Raw genomic sequence first — 17448 nt, forward strand, 5'->3', positions numbered from 1 at the left:
CATGGCTCACGGGCCCAGCCGCTCCGCGGCATGTGGGATCTTCCCGGACCGGGGCACGAACCCGTGTCCCCTGCATCGGCAGGCGGACTCTCAACCACTGCGCCACCAGGGAAGCCCTGTTGGCTGTATTTAATGGTGTCCTTAAAGCAGTGTTTGTTTAGCCTAGTCTAGATTAATGTTGGACAGTTATCATTTAATATCCAGTAAGACCTAAATGGGAAAAAAAGTAAATTCAAAAACCCATAACTGAAAGATTAACATTGAAATAAGGAAGACAACAAAGATTACCAGACAGGTAATAGAGATAAATGAAGCAGGCTAGAGCTAACGTGAGGGCTGCTACTAGGAATGGTGGAGAATATAGCAAACTGGAGGGTGTGTGTTCCATCCAAAGGGGGAATCTGTTCCTGTATTTTTGGTGTCATAAGAGAACGAAAGTTCAGTGTTGCACATTCTGATTTTTTCAAGAAAGGCCAGTAGTATGTAATTTTTGTGTGTGAAATCTCCCTATTTCTATAAGCTCATAACTAATTAAAAATAATACAATAATGTGCAGATCAAACAAAGTCTACGGGTCCCCAGTTTTTACTCTCTGTAATCAAAACTCTGTGTGTAGATGGATGTGTGTGTGTGTGTGTGTGTGTGTGTGTGTGTGTATTGCTTCAATTACCAATAGTTTATGAATTTATCACTAAAGGCTAGATCCTACAATCCACATTCTTTAAAAATGAAGCAAAATCAAGATTAAATGATGGCCTAAAAAAATGTTTGATGCAATTGGTTTATCTAATTGATGTCCCAAATATCTTTTAGAAAGAAGCATCTTTGATTTTGAGGTTTATGATTTTTATAATTTTTATGATTTTGAGATCAATTGATAATGACATTGGTTTGTCTTTCATTCACTCATGGTCAGATACACATCACAGAAAAAAAATTAAAAAGACAAATATGTGCAAGCACTTGCTATATTGAATAAGGATAAGATGAGTGACACCAAATGAGATATAACTGAACTAATGAGGCATGATATGTTTACAATATTCTTTGTGAGTTGTCAGGTTGCTACTTTAAGTGCTAGTTCTATTATTTTTAGCATATAAAAGGCAATGTCTTAATTCATAGCTTTTGTTAAAATCACATTATACTACTTGGGAGAACAGGAAAAAATTTTGTCTCTAAAAGTTGCTGTCACACGAGGATATTTATTGTTATATAATGAAATATGGTCGTATTAAAAAAAATAATAAACCACACAGGCACTTCAGATGCTCTGGAAAAGATAACCATATTCAAAAGTATATACCCAGAGGTGAGTGAGCTCTAAAAATCCTGGCCCTTAGATTTTGTTTCCCAGATAAAGGCAAGTTGCATCAATACAAAGGCAGATAGTCCTCATTTGCGTGGGTAGGGATCCTCCTTTTTTCTTGCCCATCTTAGCTTCCTCCTTCTCCTCCTTGCTCTCTTCTTTCTTTCCTTTCTAAATTAAACCAAATCTTTTCTTGTAAATAGAGATTTTTCAAGTTAAACTTACTACAGTTTTTTTTTTTTTAATCATTTTTTTCCTTTCCCAAGCTCTCTTCTCTACAGGCAACAAGGACATTGAGTTTGTGGCTTCAGTCCCACCCAATTCCATGACAATCCTGGCCAGAGTAGGAAGTAACCTCAGGGACCTATTACCAGAACAGCACTATCTTCAGTATCCAGTGAGCCCAGGGAGAACCCTGGGAATGAAGAACATGTTCATCAAGCTACATATAACCTTTCCAAACACCTGCCATTTTTACCTAGACTACTGATCTCACTGAGTAGTCTTCCCTCACCATTTCCCTCTAAAATAACCACTTAGTTATTCCTTACCATCATTTTGATTTTTGTTTGTTTTTTCCTCAGGTTTTTATTTCTTTGTACTTTCTACAAACAACTTTATTGAGAAGTAACTGACAATATTATAAAATATTATACAATTGACAGGCACATATTTAAAGTGTAAAATTTGCTAAGTTTTGAAACATCTCTACGCATGTTAAGGCATCACAACAATCAAGATAATGAATGTACATCCATATCCATCACCCCCCAAAAATCACCCCCAAAGTTTCCATGTGACCCTTTGTAATCACATCCTCCTGTCCCTCCCCACCTTCCTATCTCCAGGCAAACACGGATCTTCTTCCTAAATTAGTTAGCACTTTCTAAAGTTTTATATAAATGGAATCAAACAATATATATGCTTTACAGGTTTTGTTCCTTTCCCTTAATATAATTATTTTGAGATTCACCCACATTGTTGTGTGAACCAAGAATTAGCTCCTTTTTATTGCTAAGTAATATTTTCTATGATACACCATAATTTATCTATCCACCTATGGATGGACATTTTGGTAGTTTCCAGTTTTTACTTTTGGCTTTAGAAATAAAGCTGTTATAAACACCCATGTACAAATCTTCATAAGGACACATGCTTTCATATCCCTTGAATAAATTTCTCAGAGTGCCCGGGCAATAAGGTACAGACATGTATATACCTGTATATATGTGTGTGTGTGTGCGTGTGTGTGTGTGTGTATACAAACACACACACACACACCTGTATATATATATGTATATTATATATATATATACACACCTATAGGTGTATATTTTAGGAAAGTATCAATTGTTTTCCAAAGTTACTGAACCATTTATATTTCTACCAACAATGTAGAAACCATGTACCAATTATGAGAGTTACAGTTATTCCACATCTTCACCAGCACTCAGTATGGTCAGCATTTTAAACACTGGACCTTCTATTACATATGTAGTGGTATTGCATTTTAGGTGTATTTTGCATTCCCCTAATGATTAGCGTCTTTTCATATGCCAACCATATATTTTCCTTGTTACAGTATTTGCCCAAATCATTTATCTGCCCATGTTTTCTTGAGTTGTGTGTATTTTTCAAATATATATTATCTGAAAATATTTCTCCTTGTGTGTAGCTTGTCTTGTCATTCTCTTAACAATGTCTTTCAAAGAGCAGAGAGTCTTAATTTTAATGAAGTCCAATTTATCAATTTATATTTTTGTGGATCATGCTTTTGATGTTATATCTAAGAAAGTTTGACTAATACAAGATCATAAATATTTTCTCCTATGTTTTTGTCCAAAATATTCAGTTTTAGTTTTTACATTTTAAACCTAAAATCCATTTTGAGTTAATTACTGTTTATCGTATGACATATGGATCAAAGGGTTTTTTTTGCATATGTATATCCAATTGTTCCATCACTGTTTGTCAAAAAAAAAATCCTTTCTCCACTGAACTTCTCTTGCAATTTCATCAAAAATCAATTGACCATATATGTGTGGATCTATTTCTGGATGATCTATTCTGTTCTGTTGATCTAATTGTCTACTTTGGTGCCAATAGCACACCATTTTTCACAGCTATCATTTTATAATAAGTTGAGGTAAGGTCATTTTTTTCTTCTTTTTCAAAATTGTTTTGCCTATTTTAGGTCCTTTGCATTTCTATATGGATTTTAAAATCAGCTTGATAGCTTTTATAAACGAACATGCTGGGCTTTTTATTGAGATTGCATTAAATCTATAGATCAATTTGAGGAGAATGGACATCATAACTATGTAGTCTTTCAATCCATGAACACAAGTATATCCCTGCATCTATTTAGGTCTTCTTTAATTTTACTCAGCAATGTTTTGTAGTTTTCAATAACCAAGTCTTGTACATATTTTATCTGATTCATATTTAAGTATTTCATACTTTTGATGTTATAGTAATTGGTATTTTAAAATTTCAGTTTCTAAAATTGTTGCTAGTACATAGGAATACAAGTAATATACATATTGATTTCAAGCTCTCAAACTCGCTAAACTCATTTATTAATTCTAGAAATTTTTTGTTGGTTACATAGGATATTCTACATAGATAATCGCACCATTTGAAAAAGGCAGTTTTACTTCTTCAATTCTTATCAGACGTCTTTTATTTCTTTTCCTTTTCTTGTTATACTGGCTAAAGGCTTCCATGCAATGCTGAATAGGTGAGAATGGACAAATTTGTCTTGTTCCTGACTTTAGGAGGAACCATTTGCTCTTTCATCATTAAGTATGATGTTAGATGTAGTTTTTTCATAGATGAGCTTTGTCATACTGACAAAGTTCCCTTCTATTCAGTTTTCTGAAAGTTTTCATTAGGAGGAGATGCCGACTTTTGTTAAAAGATTTTTCTATGTCAATTTGATGTTCATGATTTTTTCCTTTTCAGTCTGCCAATATGGTGATTTACATTGACTGATTTTCAAATGTTAAATCAACTTTACTTTCCTGGGGTAAGGCCAACTTGGTCATGATATATTATCTTTTTTATATATTATTGTATTCAATTTGTTAAAATGTTAAGTTTTTTTGCATTTATGTTCACGGGGATATTGGTCTATGATTTTCTTTTCCTGTAATGTCTTTTTGCCTGTTTTTTGTTATCCGAGTAATGCTGCCTCACAGAATGAGCTGGGAAGTATTCCACCTTCTTCTATTTTCTGTGTGAGAATATGGAGAACTGGCATTATTTTTTCCTAAAATGTTTGGTGGAATTCCCCAGTGAAGCTAGCGAAACCATCTGGACCTGAGGTTTTCTTTGTGGGAAGGTTTTCAACTAAAAATTTAATTTCTTTAAGAGATATAGGATTATTCAGTTACCTATTTCTTCTTGAGTAGACATTGGTAGTTTGTGCCCTTTAAGGAATTGGTCCTTATCACCTCAGTTGGCAAATTTATTGGCAGATCTTTGTTCAGAATATTCCCTTATTATTCCTTTAATAACTGTGTGATATCAACTCTCTCATTCCTGATACTGGTAATTTGTGTCCTTTCACTTTATTCCCTGAACAGTCTGGCTAGATGTTAATCAGTTTCTTTGATCTTTAAAACAAAAACAAAAACAAAAACCCAGCTTTTGGTTTTCTTGATTTTTCTCTTTTTTTCCTGTCTTCTATTTCATTGCTTTCCACTCGAACTTTTACTATTTTCTGTCTTCTGGTTACTTTGAGTTTGATTTGCTCTTCGTACTCTCGTTTCCTAAAATGGAAGCTGAGGTCATTGATTTGATATCATTCTTCTTTTCTTACATATGCATTTATATAAATTTCCTTCTAAGAACTTCTTCAATAGCATCCCACAGTTTTTAATATGTGTGTTTTCATTCAGTTCAAAATACTTGCTAATTTCCATTTTGATGTCTTCTTTTCTCCATGGGTTATTTAGAAATGTGTTACTTTTGTCCAAATATTTGGGGGTTTTCCAGAAAGCTATCTGCTATTTTTTTATTGAAGTGTAGTTGATTTACAATGTTGTGTTAACTTCTGCTGTACAGCAAAGTGATTCAGTTATACATATATACATTCTTTTTTATGTTCTTTTCCATTATGGTTTATCACAGGATATTAAATACAGTTCCCTGCGCTATACAGTAGGACCTTGTTGTGAAAGCTATCTGCTATGGATTTCTAATATAAATCCATTATGGCCAGAGAACATGTTTATAATACTTAAATTCTGTTAATGTATTGAGACTTGTTTTATAGCTAGAATATAGTCCATTCTGTTTAATATACTGTTACTTTAAATGAATATGTCTTCTGCTGTTATTGAGTGCATTCTTCTATAAGTATCAACTAGGTCAAGTTGATTGACAGTGTTGTTCTAGTCTTCTGTATCCTTACAGATTTCTCCTCACTTGTTCTATTAATTATTGAAATAGGATATTGTTATCGCGGACTACAGTTGTAGATTTTTCTCTTTTTCACTGCAGTTCTATCGGCTTTCACTTCATGTATTTTGAAGCTGTGTTATGAGGTGAACAAACATATAGGATTGCTAAGTCTTCTTGATGAACTAATCGCTTAATCATTATGAAATGACCCTCTTTACCCCTGGAATATTCTTTGCACTGAAGTCTACTTTGTCTGACATTAATTTAGCCATTCTGGCTTTCTTTGGATTAGTTTTATCATTGCATACATTTTTCATGCATTTACTTTTAACCTATTGTGTCTTTATATTTAAGGTGGGTTATTGGGACTTCCCTGGTAGTGCAGTGGTTAAGAATTCACCTCCCAATGCAGGGGACATGGGTTTGATCCCTGGTCAGGGTACTAGATCCCACGTGCATGGCACAACTAAGAGTTCACATGCCACAACTAAGGAGCCCACCGGCCGCAACTAAGACATGACACAACCAAAAATAAATAAATAAAATTTTTAAAAATGGATTAAAAAAAAAAGTGGGTTATTTGTAGGTCAGTATACAGATGGATCTTGCTTTTTTATCTAATCTGACAGTGCCTGACTTTTAAATGGGCTGTTTAGATTATTTACATCTAATGCAATTATTGACACATGGGTTTAAATCTACAATCTTGTTATTTATTCTCTCTTTGTCCTACCTGTTTTTTGTTTCCCTTTCCATCTTTATCTGTCTTCTTTCACATTAACTGAGTATTTTTTAATTATTTCATTTTATCAACTTTTTTGGCTTGTTAGACATATAACTCTTTGTTATATTATTTTAGCTTCAGGGTCCATCATAAACATCTTTAACTTACCAGTCTACTTTCAGTTGATAACATACCACTTGACAAATATAGTATAAGAACTTTTCTTCAGGCTTCCCTGGTGGCACAGTGGTTGGGAACCCACCTGCCAATGCAGGGGACATGGGTTCGAGCCCTGGTCCGGGAAGATTCCCACATGCCGCGGAGCAACTAAGCCCGTGAGCCACAACTACTGAGCCTGTGCTCTAGAGCCCACGTGCCACAACTACTGAGCCTGCGTGCCACAACTACTGAAGCCCACATGCCTAGAGCCTGTGCTCCACAACAAGAGAAGCCACTGCAATGAGAAGCCCATGCACCACAACAAAGAGTAGCCCCTGCTCGCCGCAACTAGAGAAAGCCTGCGCACAGCAACAAAGACCCAATGCAGTCAAAAATAAATAAACAAATAAATTAATTTTTTAAAAAAGACCCTTTCTTCCATTTCTCTTATTGGCATTTGTACTGTTGCCTTCATATATTTTATATCTACATGTTTTTGTCTCCATAATAAAATTATTATTTTTTTGCTTTAAACAATAAATTATATTTTAAAGAAACTTAATAAGAAATGAGGTCTTTATATTGCCTATGTAGTTATTATTCCCAGTGCTCTTCATTTTCATCCGATACCATTTTTCTTCTGCTTGAAGGACTTCCTTAAACATTTTTTGTTCTGTAGGTCTGCTGGTGACAAATTCTTTCAGTTTGTGAATAATATCTGAAGTCTTTATTTTGCCTTAATATTTGAAAGATATTTTCATTGGGAGATGATTTCTATACTGACAGGTTGGTTTTTTTTTTTTTCCTTTTAGTTTTTAAAGATGTTCTTCCACTTTCTTCTCACTCTTATTGCTGCCAACAAGAAATCTGCTGTCAGTCTTATCTTTATTCCTCTTGTAAATAATAAATGTCTTTTTCTCTGTGTACTTATAAGATTTTTCTCCTTATCACTAATTTTAAGCAGTTTTATTATGATTTTCCTTGGTTTCTTTTCTCCGTGTTTCTTGTGCTTAGAATTTGTTGAACTTCTTGGATGTGTGGGTTATAGTTTTCACAAAATTTGGAAATTTTTCAGACATCATTTCTTCCAATATTTTTCTGTTCTCTGCTTCTTCCCTTCAGAGACTCTAATTATTCAGAGATTAGGCCATATGAAGCTTTTCACATCGCACTGATGATGTGTTCATTTTTTTTTTCAATGTATATTTTTTTCTTCTCTGGCTTTCAATTATGAATAGTTTCTATTTCTAACTCTTCAAGTTCTCTAATATTTTCTTCCACAATGTCTAATCTGCTATTAGTCACATTCAGTATATTTTTCATGTCATACCTTGCAGTTTTCATACCTAGAAATTTGATTTGAGTCTTTTTCTATCTTCTATGTCTCTATTTAACATGTTCATTTTTCCCTCTAGCTTCTTGAATATATGGAATACAATGATAACAACTGTTTAATGACATGAGTATTAATTCTATAATCTGCATCATTTCTGGGTCAGTTACAATTGATAGATTTTTCTCTTTATTATAACTCTGGACTAAGTGAGCTGAAGCATCTCTGTCTCCATTTCCCATGGTTTGCCCTTGTCATTATTGCAAGTTGACGCTTTGTGTGTTTCCAGTTTAAGCATTGACTCTGCCCCAGAAATCTTTCTTATTACCTACTCCAAATATAGCACCACATCAACTGGGACTTGCCTTGAGTTTGTTTGCCCCTTCTTGGGAACTGTGTGTTTAGGACTCTACTAGCACTGGCCAGCTTGTGAGATAGCAAGCTACTGTCTCCCTCATCCTTCTGCTTGGGTTTCTCAATTAATATACCCTACTCATTCACTGAGGTATCTACTACCACACTTGGCACTCACTGGCAGTTGTTTGACTGGATTTTGGCCTACAGACTGTGTAGTTTTGTGGCCAAGAGTGACTTATAGATTATGGTTACTTAATTTTTGCATTCCACCTCAATTGCTTAGTAGCTATGACCTCGAGTAAGTGATTAACACCTCTATATTTCAATTTCCTCACCCATAGTGATAGTAATGACACCTACCTTATCAGGTCGTTGTTAAGAGTACATGTAACAATGCGGTATAGAGAAATTAAAATAGTGTCTGGCTCGGCATTTGCTGTTGTCACTGTTAGAGTAAGAATTCTAGACTCTAGAGAGCTGACTCTGTAGATCACATTCCTAGCCATTATGTAATGTTCTAATGCCTTTTGGACAGTCTGCTTTGCATGTTAGAGAAAATTTCCCTTCTGTAATTGTGGCTGAGCCAGTTTCTCTGGTGCCTAAATGCCCTTGTTCTGCTTTCAGCCCTAAGCACATCCTAACTGTCTATCCAGCCAGAAGTAGTTGGCTAATAGCTTTCTGTCTTGAAGTACAACAGGACTTGTTTTTGTCAACACTAGGTAAAATCAAAAGACAAATGAAAAAGAAAAAAGAAAGCATTTAGGAAAGGTAAATCACCTTTCTTCCTTATTGCTATTTTTTTCTTCTAAATCTATTTTTAATTTTATCTTACCAAGTCAGAGAAAAACAAACAGGAATGGCACTTTTGGTACCTTACAAGCCAGCAATTTTTTGTCTCCTTGATTTTTCTTTCACTGTTCAATATTTCACATTCAGAAGATGGAGAAAAGGTTAGGAATACACATAGAACATTAAATTTTTAAATTAATAACCAAAATGGATATAAAGAAAGGAGTTTCAATTATTATAGAGTTAAGCAGCAGCTTGTCTAAAACACAGACACATACTGAACACCAACTTTTCACTTCTAAAAATATCTAAGAAACACTATCAAACTAAGTGGCATATACTTTCAAGCTTATTTTAGAAAAATTAATATTGATATTTTGAAAACAAATTTAAAACCTAATGAAATTTCCACCTAAGCCAGGAAGCATCATGATCAGACTGCTCGGGAATCTTGAAATTAACATTTCTTGTTTTGAGGTAAATGGCTCATAAACATTACCTTTTCTGTAGGATTAATTTGTATCCTTCTAGTGATGTTCCCTCAGTGGCCTTGACTCTGACTGGATGACCAATAGCTAGGCAGCCCTGAGTTATCGCTCGGCTCAGGATCATTCCAGTCTTCCAATGAATAGAGAAGGGGGAGAAAGGTCTAAATAAGTTAAAAGAACCAGAAAATTCAACAATGTGTCACAAATAGTGAGGTCATTATGCCTGGATAAACCCGGATATTAACAGTTGCCAAAAGTGAAACACTACCCACAACTTAGCAGTCAGTGAGCCCTGCTCAGAATCAGTGATGTTCTGTCGGACAAGGGTGGCATTTTACAGTTCAGTGCAAAATAAAACAGACCTTGATATCTTCATTTATCCTTTTTTTCTGTGCATATTTCACAGTGCAGCAATTTGGGATCCATCACGTGTCACTTGTTATACTTATAACTACAGAGCTTACTTGAAATATGTATGCACAGAAGAAAAAGAGTGCAGTGAACTGAAAAGATTGAAACAAATCCTTAACCTTTGTACCAATTTAAAGTTTTACTCTGGGTCTAAATACCATGGGTTAAACATTTTAAGGTGGTTTATGAACTGCTTTTGTTTTAAATGTTAGGATTCTCAGATAAGGAAATTGATTGAGAACATTGTTTGAATGGCCATTTAACAATTTTCTTACTTAGTGAATGAATCAACACAGCATTTTAAATAAGTGACAAACACTTAGGAATTTATTTACACATATTGAGGATGTATGTCATGGAAACTTCTCTGTTAAGAACAGGTAAAATGATTTATTTTGAAAAAAAGGATAGAACTTTCAAAATTTCTTTTAGCATGTGACTTTTATTTCTCACGTTTTTGTTGTGTGGAAAAGAACTACACAATGACTTAGGAAAAATATATTTTTCTAAATTTTTGTTCTAATAAGGCCTGAATGGAATCCTCTTTTGAACATGCCTGTCTATACAGAAAGGGAACTCCTTGGGGTAAGTAAAAAGAATCACCACTTATTAAGCACTTTCTGTATACCACATTGTATGCTTGAGCTTCACACGTATTTTCTCATTTAATCACCACAGCAACTGTGCAAGACAGGTGACTAACTTCATTTTATATATAAGAAAACTGCGGTTCAGTGCAGCTAAGTAACTTTCCCAAGGTCACACAAAGGATTCTAATTCTGATCTATCTAACTCCAAAACTCATACTCTTTGCATCAAACATTTCAATTAGTTTAGGAAAATTTTTAGACAAGTACAGGTTTTCTGATATCATGAAATTCTATGAACAGATACCATAGAATTACAGAATATGAGATCTGGGAAAATAACCTTCCATATCAACTGGTCCAACTCTTTTACCAGAAGACTAAGGCCCAGATATGGTATGTGACTTACTTGAGGTCACATAAATGTTCAGTGGCAGTCCTAAAACTAAAACACTTCCATCAGTGCTCATAAATTGGTTAGATATAGAGCAGTGTTTTATATTACAGTGAAATGGCATAAGTTTTGAAGTCAGACAGACCAAGAATCCTTCCTCCACCAGCTACTAGCTTCAGTTTTTTCAGCTGTATAATGAAAACCTGCATAGTTTTTATAAGATTAAATGAGATAATAAATGTGTATAAGATGCTTAGCATATGTTTAACAAAATGGCAGATATTATTACTAAATCAGAAATAAAACACAACTTAGGGCTAGTAGTTAATAGAGTCTCCAGGTTGGAAGCAGATTTAAGAAATATCTAATCTCATTCTGCCTTTGTCTATGAAGTGAATAATATTTCTTAGTACCTTTGTGTCTTAGTTACTCTATATTTTTGTTTTTAACTCCCAGAAAAGCAAAAATAAAAGTTAAGGGCAATCCAAAATTTCATATGAGAAAATAGTTTCAATCTCTCCTACCCCCTAAGCTAAGTAGCAGCAAACTTGCCTGGGTGACTCTGCACCCATGGAAGTGCTAAAAAGAAGCAAAAATAGTCTCCAGGGAGGGGGCAAAGGGAGGCACAAGAAGGGTAGATATAAGCTGTACCATCTCTTTCCAGACATAAATATTTGGTGGCAATTACAAAAAGTATTTCAATAGCAAGAGAGAAGAGGAGAACAATTATATGTTCTCAGTTTAAATCTGATTCAATAGTATAAGAATAAAGTTAAAAAAAATAGTGCCAATACACAGGAATAAAATATGTTAGGCATTGTTCACATTTTATACTCAGGGATTTCTTTTAAAACTATCCTTACTGGGCTTCCCTGGTGGCGCAGTGGTTGGGAGCCCGCCTGCCGGTGCAGGGGACACGGGTTCGTGCCCCGGTCCGGGAAGATCCCACATGCCACGGAGCTGCTGGGCCCGTGAGCCATGGCCGCTGAGCCTGCGCGTCCAGAGCCTGTGCTCCGCAACGGGGGAGGCCACAGCAGTGAGAGGCCCGCGTACCGCAAAAAAAAAAAAAAAAAAAAGAAAGAAAACTATCCTTACTAAGACCATATGCCATCACTATATGGTGCTAATCCACCAAGCTCTGTGAACCTCAACAATGAAGACTAAGGAGCGGAAGCAAATGACATTCAGACACATCTCATGAAAATGGTGAGTCTGTAGAGTATACCTAAGCTCTGCGCTACGTTTAAATACATTCTAGAGTGTTAACTAATCAGCACATCTAAAACGGAGTTGAATGCTCACGTCGGGGTCCTCCTCACTAGACAAACCAAGAGCAGAGCATAGATTCATGACAGGCAACAACTTGTATGCTTTCACTTGCACGCTTGTGTGCATGAGGTCATCGGGAACTGGAGCAGCAGAGTAAGCCAGTGAGCCCAGGAAGTTACTTAGGGAGAGCAGACATCCTTGGATACCTTTGTGATCAGCCACACACTAGCTGCAGGCCACAGGGTTGAGAGTGCTATCTGAGCCCCACTGATCTCTTCACCACTTGAGAAATTCCACTTTCTGATGGAAACAGAGGCATGAAGGACAATATTGGGGTTCACCTATACCATGAGAAGAAGCATGTTTTTAACTTACAGTCTGAAAGTTAACCTTCCTCAACATACTTACCCCAAATAATCTAGAACATTATGTTTCTGACTGAGAAGTTCTCTTTTGAAACAGTAGTGTTCAATCCCATTAAACTCAATTCAATTAATATTTATTGAGCACCAGCTCTGATATGGAAGGCCCCGGACTGTGTGGTATGGGATATTATAAAACATTTTTCCTGCACTAAATAAACTTACAACTGTAGAGGCGATAACACACACAATTTCATGTTAAGCTCCACATGTTTGATTAAATAGTGCTATAGTATGCAAAGAATGGTAGGCTCATTTCTGCAGGAGCAACAAAAAGTGAAGCATCTTGAAAGAGGTAACATCCAGACCAGGCCTTGAAGGATGAAAACAGTTTGACAGGAATAATGAAGAATAAAAAGGTATTCCAAGCAAAGGAAAATAGTATAATCAATGCACCTTAGGATTTATTGGTAGTCTCAAAATGTAAATTTGGCCAAACTTAGAAGGAGTCAGGTGTAAGGCTATGGAGTTAGGTGTCAGTAGGGCTTTCAAGCTTTCAAGCAGGAGGGACTGGATTACAGAAGATTTAGAAAGGTTGACCTGGCAAGGGTAAACATAATGGATTGCAGAATGGAGAGATCAAAGGCAGGAAGAACAGTTGAGAGTTTGTACAACCTCATAAGAATAAAGGGACAGGAGCTGAGACTTCAGTGACAGTTGTGGGAATGGATGGGAGGGGGTCGACTGGGGAGACACTGCATCTCTATCCCATGTGTTTAATCAGATGACAAACGCCAAACGTATTGTGCACCTTCTAGCGTTTCTCGCTTAGACCTGATTGTCAAATTAACAGTCATTCATGTCATCTGTCAGAATTCTACACCTTCATATTTAATAAACTTTATCTCCTAACTTATATGATCACTTTCCCTGAATAATCATGCTAACTTTTAAAGTGCTAATCCTTATTTGTATAGGATTATGGGAATATGCCAACTTATGCTTTAAACTTAGTAAATGATGTTGCTTCAATAACAGTTAAAATCATTTTCTAATATTGAAAAGTCTATTCTAAATCTGTTATACTAGATATTTGTTGAGTACTAAATGATTTTTTTTAAAATAAAAGTTAAATAATAATTTAAAAGGTAATGTTTTACAAGTGTGAACAGGCAATAACAAAAGGGTATGACCAATATATTTGATAATTATTCTATAATTATCTATAATTATTCTACAATGGAAGATAGTTACTTCTCTAGAGAAGAAAATGTCATATGACTCCTATATGTGAAAATAAAATTTTAAAAATACAGCAACCCCACCACATAAGCAGATTTGATTTACAGCTCTTTGATTGTGTATTCCCCAGTTAGCCAGTAGTGACTGATTCTGGAGGAGAATCCCCCGCAGTTTCTGAACAATGGTAAACTATATTCTACTAATCCATCCACCACAGGACACGGCATTTAAAGTAGCACTCTTAGTCAACCTCCTAACTCCAAGTTGCCATCACACTCAAAACTCTCCTCTGAAACTGGGAAGAAGATTGTTTTGACTGGAATGTCAGACAGAAGAATCGTACTGCCAACTGCTTCTTTGTACAGCACCTGCTGCCAGTGCCTAAATTCTTGTTATCTCCACAACATGGTTTAATCTTTTAACAGTTGGCTTATTGGTGAAGAGCGAAGGGGTCCTTTGTGTCTGTCTTGGGTTGGCACCCAGTATTAACACCATGCTGTTCTCTGAGAGATATTTTGCTGGACGGTTCCCAAGTGATTCCACATAGACCAGAGAGAGCCAGGCCCACTAACTCAGCTTCATTTCACGTTATTAAAAAAGAAAAATCCTGCCAAGTCTGGGGTTCTAATACACTTAAAACTGACAATGGCCATTAAATTCTCTTCATGATGTCACTTTCTTTTTTCTTTTTAATTTAATCTGATAGCTTTGTTTTAGATCAAATGTTTAGGAAGGTGGGGGAGATAAAAATTGGAATTCAGAAAAGAAAAGTGCTTGGACAACCTGAAACATAATATGCCATGTGTGTCTCTGTGTGAGTGTGTGTGTGTGCACATGTGTATGTATATGTGTGCATTCACGGACATGTGTATAAAAGCATTTATGTTGAGACAGGTCTCCAAATATATACCATAATGTATGTCATTAGAAAACCTTTTTAGTCCTGTTGAGAATCAAAACAAGAAACTTTCTTTTATTCTTTTGAATACCTATATACATAGCTTCCTTTAAATGATCATTATGATTTTGCTTGTCTGAATAAACTGTGCTGATACAGATGATGCCAGTGATAAAAATGATGCATACATGTACTGGGCCAGTTAAAGCTTCTTGTTTAATTTTCTTTCTCCAAATCACCAACGAAAGTGGAGTAGACTTCAATATTCCTGTGCAATTTCAAAGTAATAAGGTCTTTTCCTACAGATCTACTGAGGAGCAAAATACAAGACAATGAAATTTTTCCTGAAAGAAGGAGCTCATAGACCACAACCTTCATTCTAAACAAATGGTTTACTACACAGAAATTTTATAAGGTTTTTCCTTTTGACAGTAATTTTAGGACCAAGTTAAATAATTTACTATACAAATTAAAGTCATACCTACAAGAAATGTTCTAAAATCTCTTTCCTCATGTCCCTGATATTCACTCTTATTGTTTCCATTCTCTAAATCTATCCACCCACCTCTAAGACCAAGAACTGGAAAAGTTGGGAAAGCAGAAAACATTAGCGACTACCTAATTATGCAACCAAACAAGGGAAAATATCTAGGATCTAGGTGTGCAGTCCCCAAATAGATTCCAACTATTGGTCTAAAAATAAGGAAGGGACTTGCAGTTTTATTTAAAGTTCTGTGTCCTATTCTAATGGCAATCAGTTCAAAATTTAAATTAAAAGTTTTTATTTTCTCCCGTACAAATTATCTGTAGGAAATATTATTTCTTGAGGACTTGCTCTCCAAAGAAATAGGACAGTAAAGAATTGTTTGCCTTTTCCTAGCCTCCCTTGTGACATACAGAATAATATATTCTGCTAGCATCCATGACTGCTTAATTTACAAGTAAACTTGTAACAAACATGCCATAATTCTAAAATCATAACTTGGTGTTTTCCCTACTGTTTCCATACTAAAAGTTGTCACTAATGTGCTGCTTATGTCTGATCATACTAAAAGGATAGGATCGAAATCAGTTTCCTTTTCATTTTGACAGAATATATGACCTGCCAGACACCGGAGTATATTTTTCTGCTATATTTTCCCATAACCAGGCATTCCTCAAGCTATTCTTCTCTTGAATCTTTTTTCTTTTATATTAACTACAATGAAGTTTGTCTCTCATCCACTTCATGGAAATATATAATTTTATTTCCCGTAAACTAGAGCAATGTAAAAATGTTGCCAGTATAAGTAACAATAGAACGAAAGATGTATTCACCAAAGTTCGCCACTTGTAGTAGATTCCAAATCTTTTTTTAGAAATGGATAAAAGAGCAACAGGTTGTAATTGTCAGGGTTATATCTGTCTTCCACATTACTAATAAGGATTATATGTTCCAAATTTTTCTCTGTAGGAAGGGTTTTACTTGTCAATAAGAGATTTAAAAGAACAGTCAGGGGTTGGGCACTGATATCTCTATCTCAAGCCAATTTTAAAACGTATGCATCAAGAATATCGGCTTTTGCTCCCTCCTCTCTATCCCTGTTGTAATCCTCTTAGTGCCTTCTTTACTGCCATGAGCATCAAGATTCTACAATAAAATGCCCTGTAGACATCCATCACCTCTGCCTGAATCTCTCTTTAAAAGTGCTCCTTTTCAGGTTATTAAATTGCTATTTCCAATGTACTGATCACCTCTCTATATATAATCAGAGACATTTTTCTGAAAGGATTTCAAAGGTTTCATAGCTAAGGGAGGGCCATTTTTCTTTGAAAGATTCTCTTTACTATCCAGTTTGTCAAATCTTTGTTTTCTTATACCACTATTCTGAGTAGACTGAAATTTTATTCAAAAAAAATTTCTTCTAAAAATACAATAGTGTATAAACTTTTAAGATGAGTTGTTTTCTCACTTTCACTGAATCATTAGAACGAATTAATAGTGATAAAATAACTGTGGATTGTTATTCTCTCATTTTTCAACATTAGAAAATATAGTTTTCTTTTAAAGTTCTCCTTTGGCTTAAAATCAAAGAGAGAATCCTTTCTTGTTCTTTTCCTCTGACAACTCTCCACTATCCATTTTTTTCCCCCTAGGTTTGACCTGCTTTCTATTGAATGAGTTAATTAACTAGTGAATTCAATTCCATTTAGCTAACTCTGAGTATCTAGATGCTGCAGCAGAGACAAGAATGATCAGAATGCCCTTTTGCCCTCTAGGTATTTCTAATCTGCAGGGCAGGGGTGGGAGGTTAAGGTAAGAACCTCCTGAGATATTTTCCTAGCACAGGATCAAATAAGATCTTGTCTCTGCTTGAATATTCCCAGTGGCTCCTTGCTTTCTACAGAACATCCAGTTGAATTAAGACCCTTTATGATATTGAGCTGCATGGGCTGCTTGTATATTTTGGAGATTAACCCTTTGTCCGTTGATTCCTTTGCAAATATTTTCTCCCATTCTGAGGATTATCTGTTCCTCTTGTTTAAGGTTTCCTTTGCTGTGCAAAAGCTTTTAAGTTTCATTAGGCCCCATTTGTTTATTTTTGTTTTTATTTCCATTTCTCCAGGAGGTGGGTCAAAAAGGATCTTGCTGTGATTTATGTCAGAGTGTGTTCTGCCTGTGTTTTCCTCTAAGAGTTTTATAGTGTCTGGTCTTACATTTAGGTCTTTAATCCATTTT

At 35.3% G+C, this 17448-nt stretch overlaps 1 protein-coding gene across 1 annotated transcript in view; it reads right to left on the reverse strand.

Annotated features, from left to right (window-relative positions):
* Positions 1-17448, reverse strand: part of DCDC1 (doublecortin domain containing 1) — a 460096-nt gene that overhangs the window by 195195 nt on the left and 247453 nt on the right. Inside the window, 2 exon segments of the mRNA XM_055091474.1 lie at positions 9578-9696; positions 12434-12568. Of these exon segments, the coding sequence (XP_054947449.1) occupies positions 9578-9696; positions 12434-12568 (254 nt within the window).

Source organism: Physeter macrocephalus, chromosome 16 (assembly GCF_002837175.3).
Source record: "Physeter macrocephalus isolate SW-GA chromosome 16, ASM283717v5, whole genome shotgun sequence".
In the NCBI taxonomy this organism is placed as follows: domain Eukaryota; kingdom Metazoa; phylum Chordata; class Mammalia; order Artiodactyla; family Physeteridae; genus Physeter; species Physeter macrocephalus.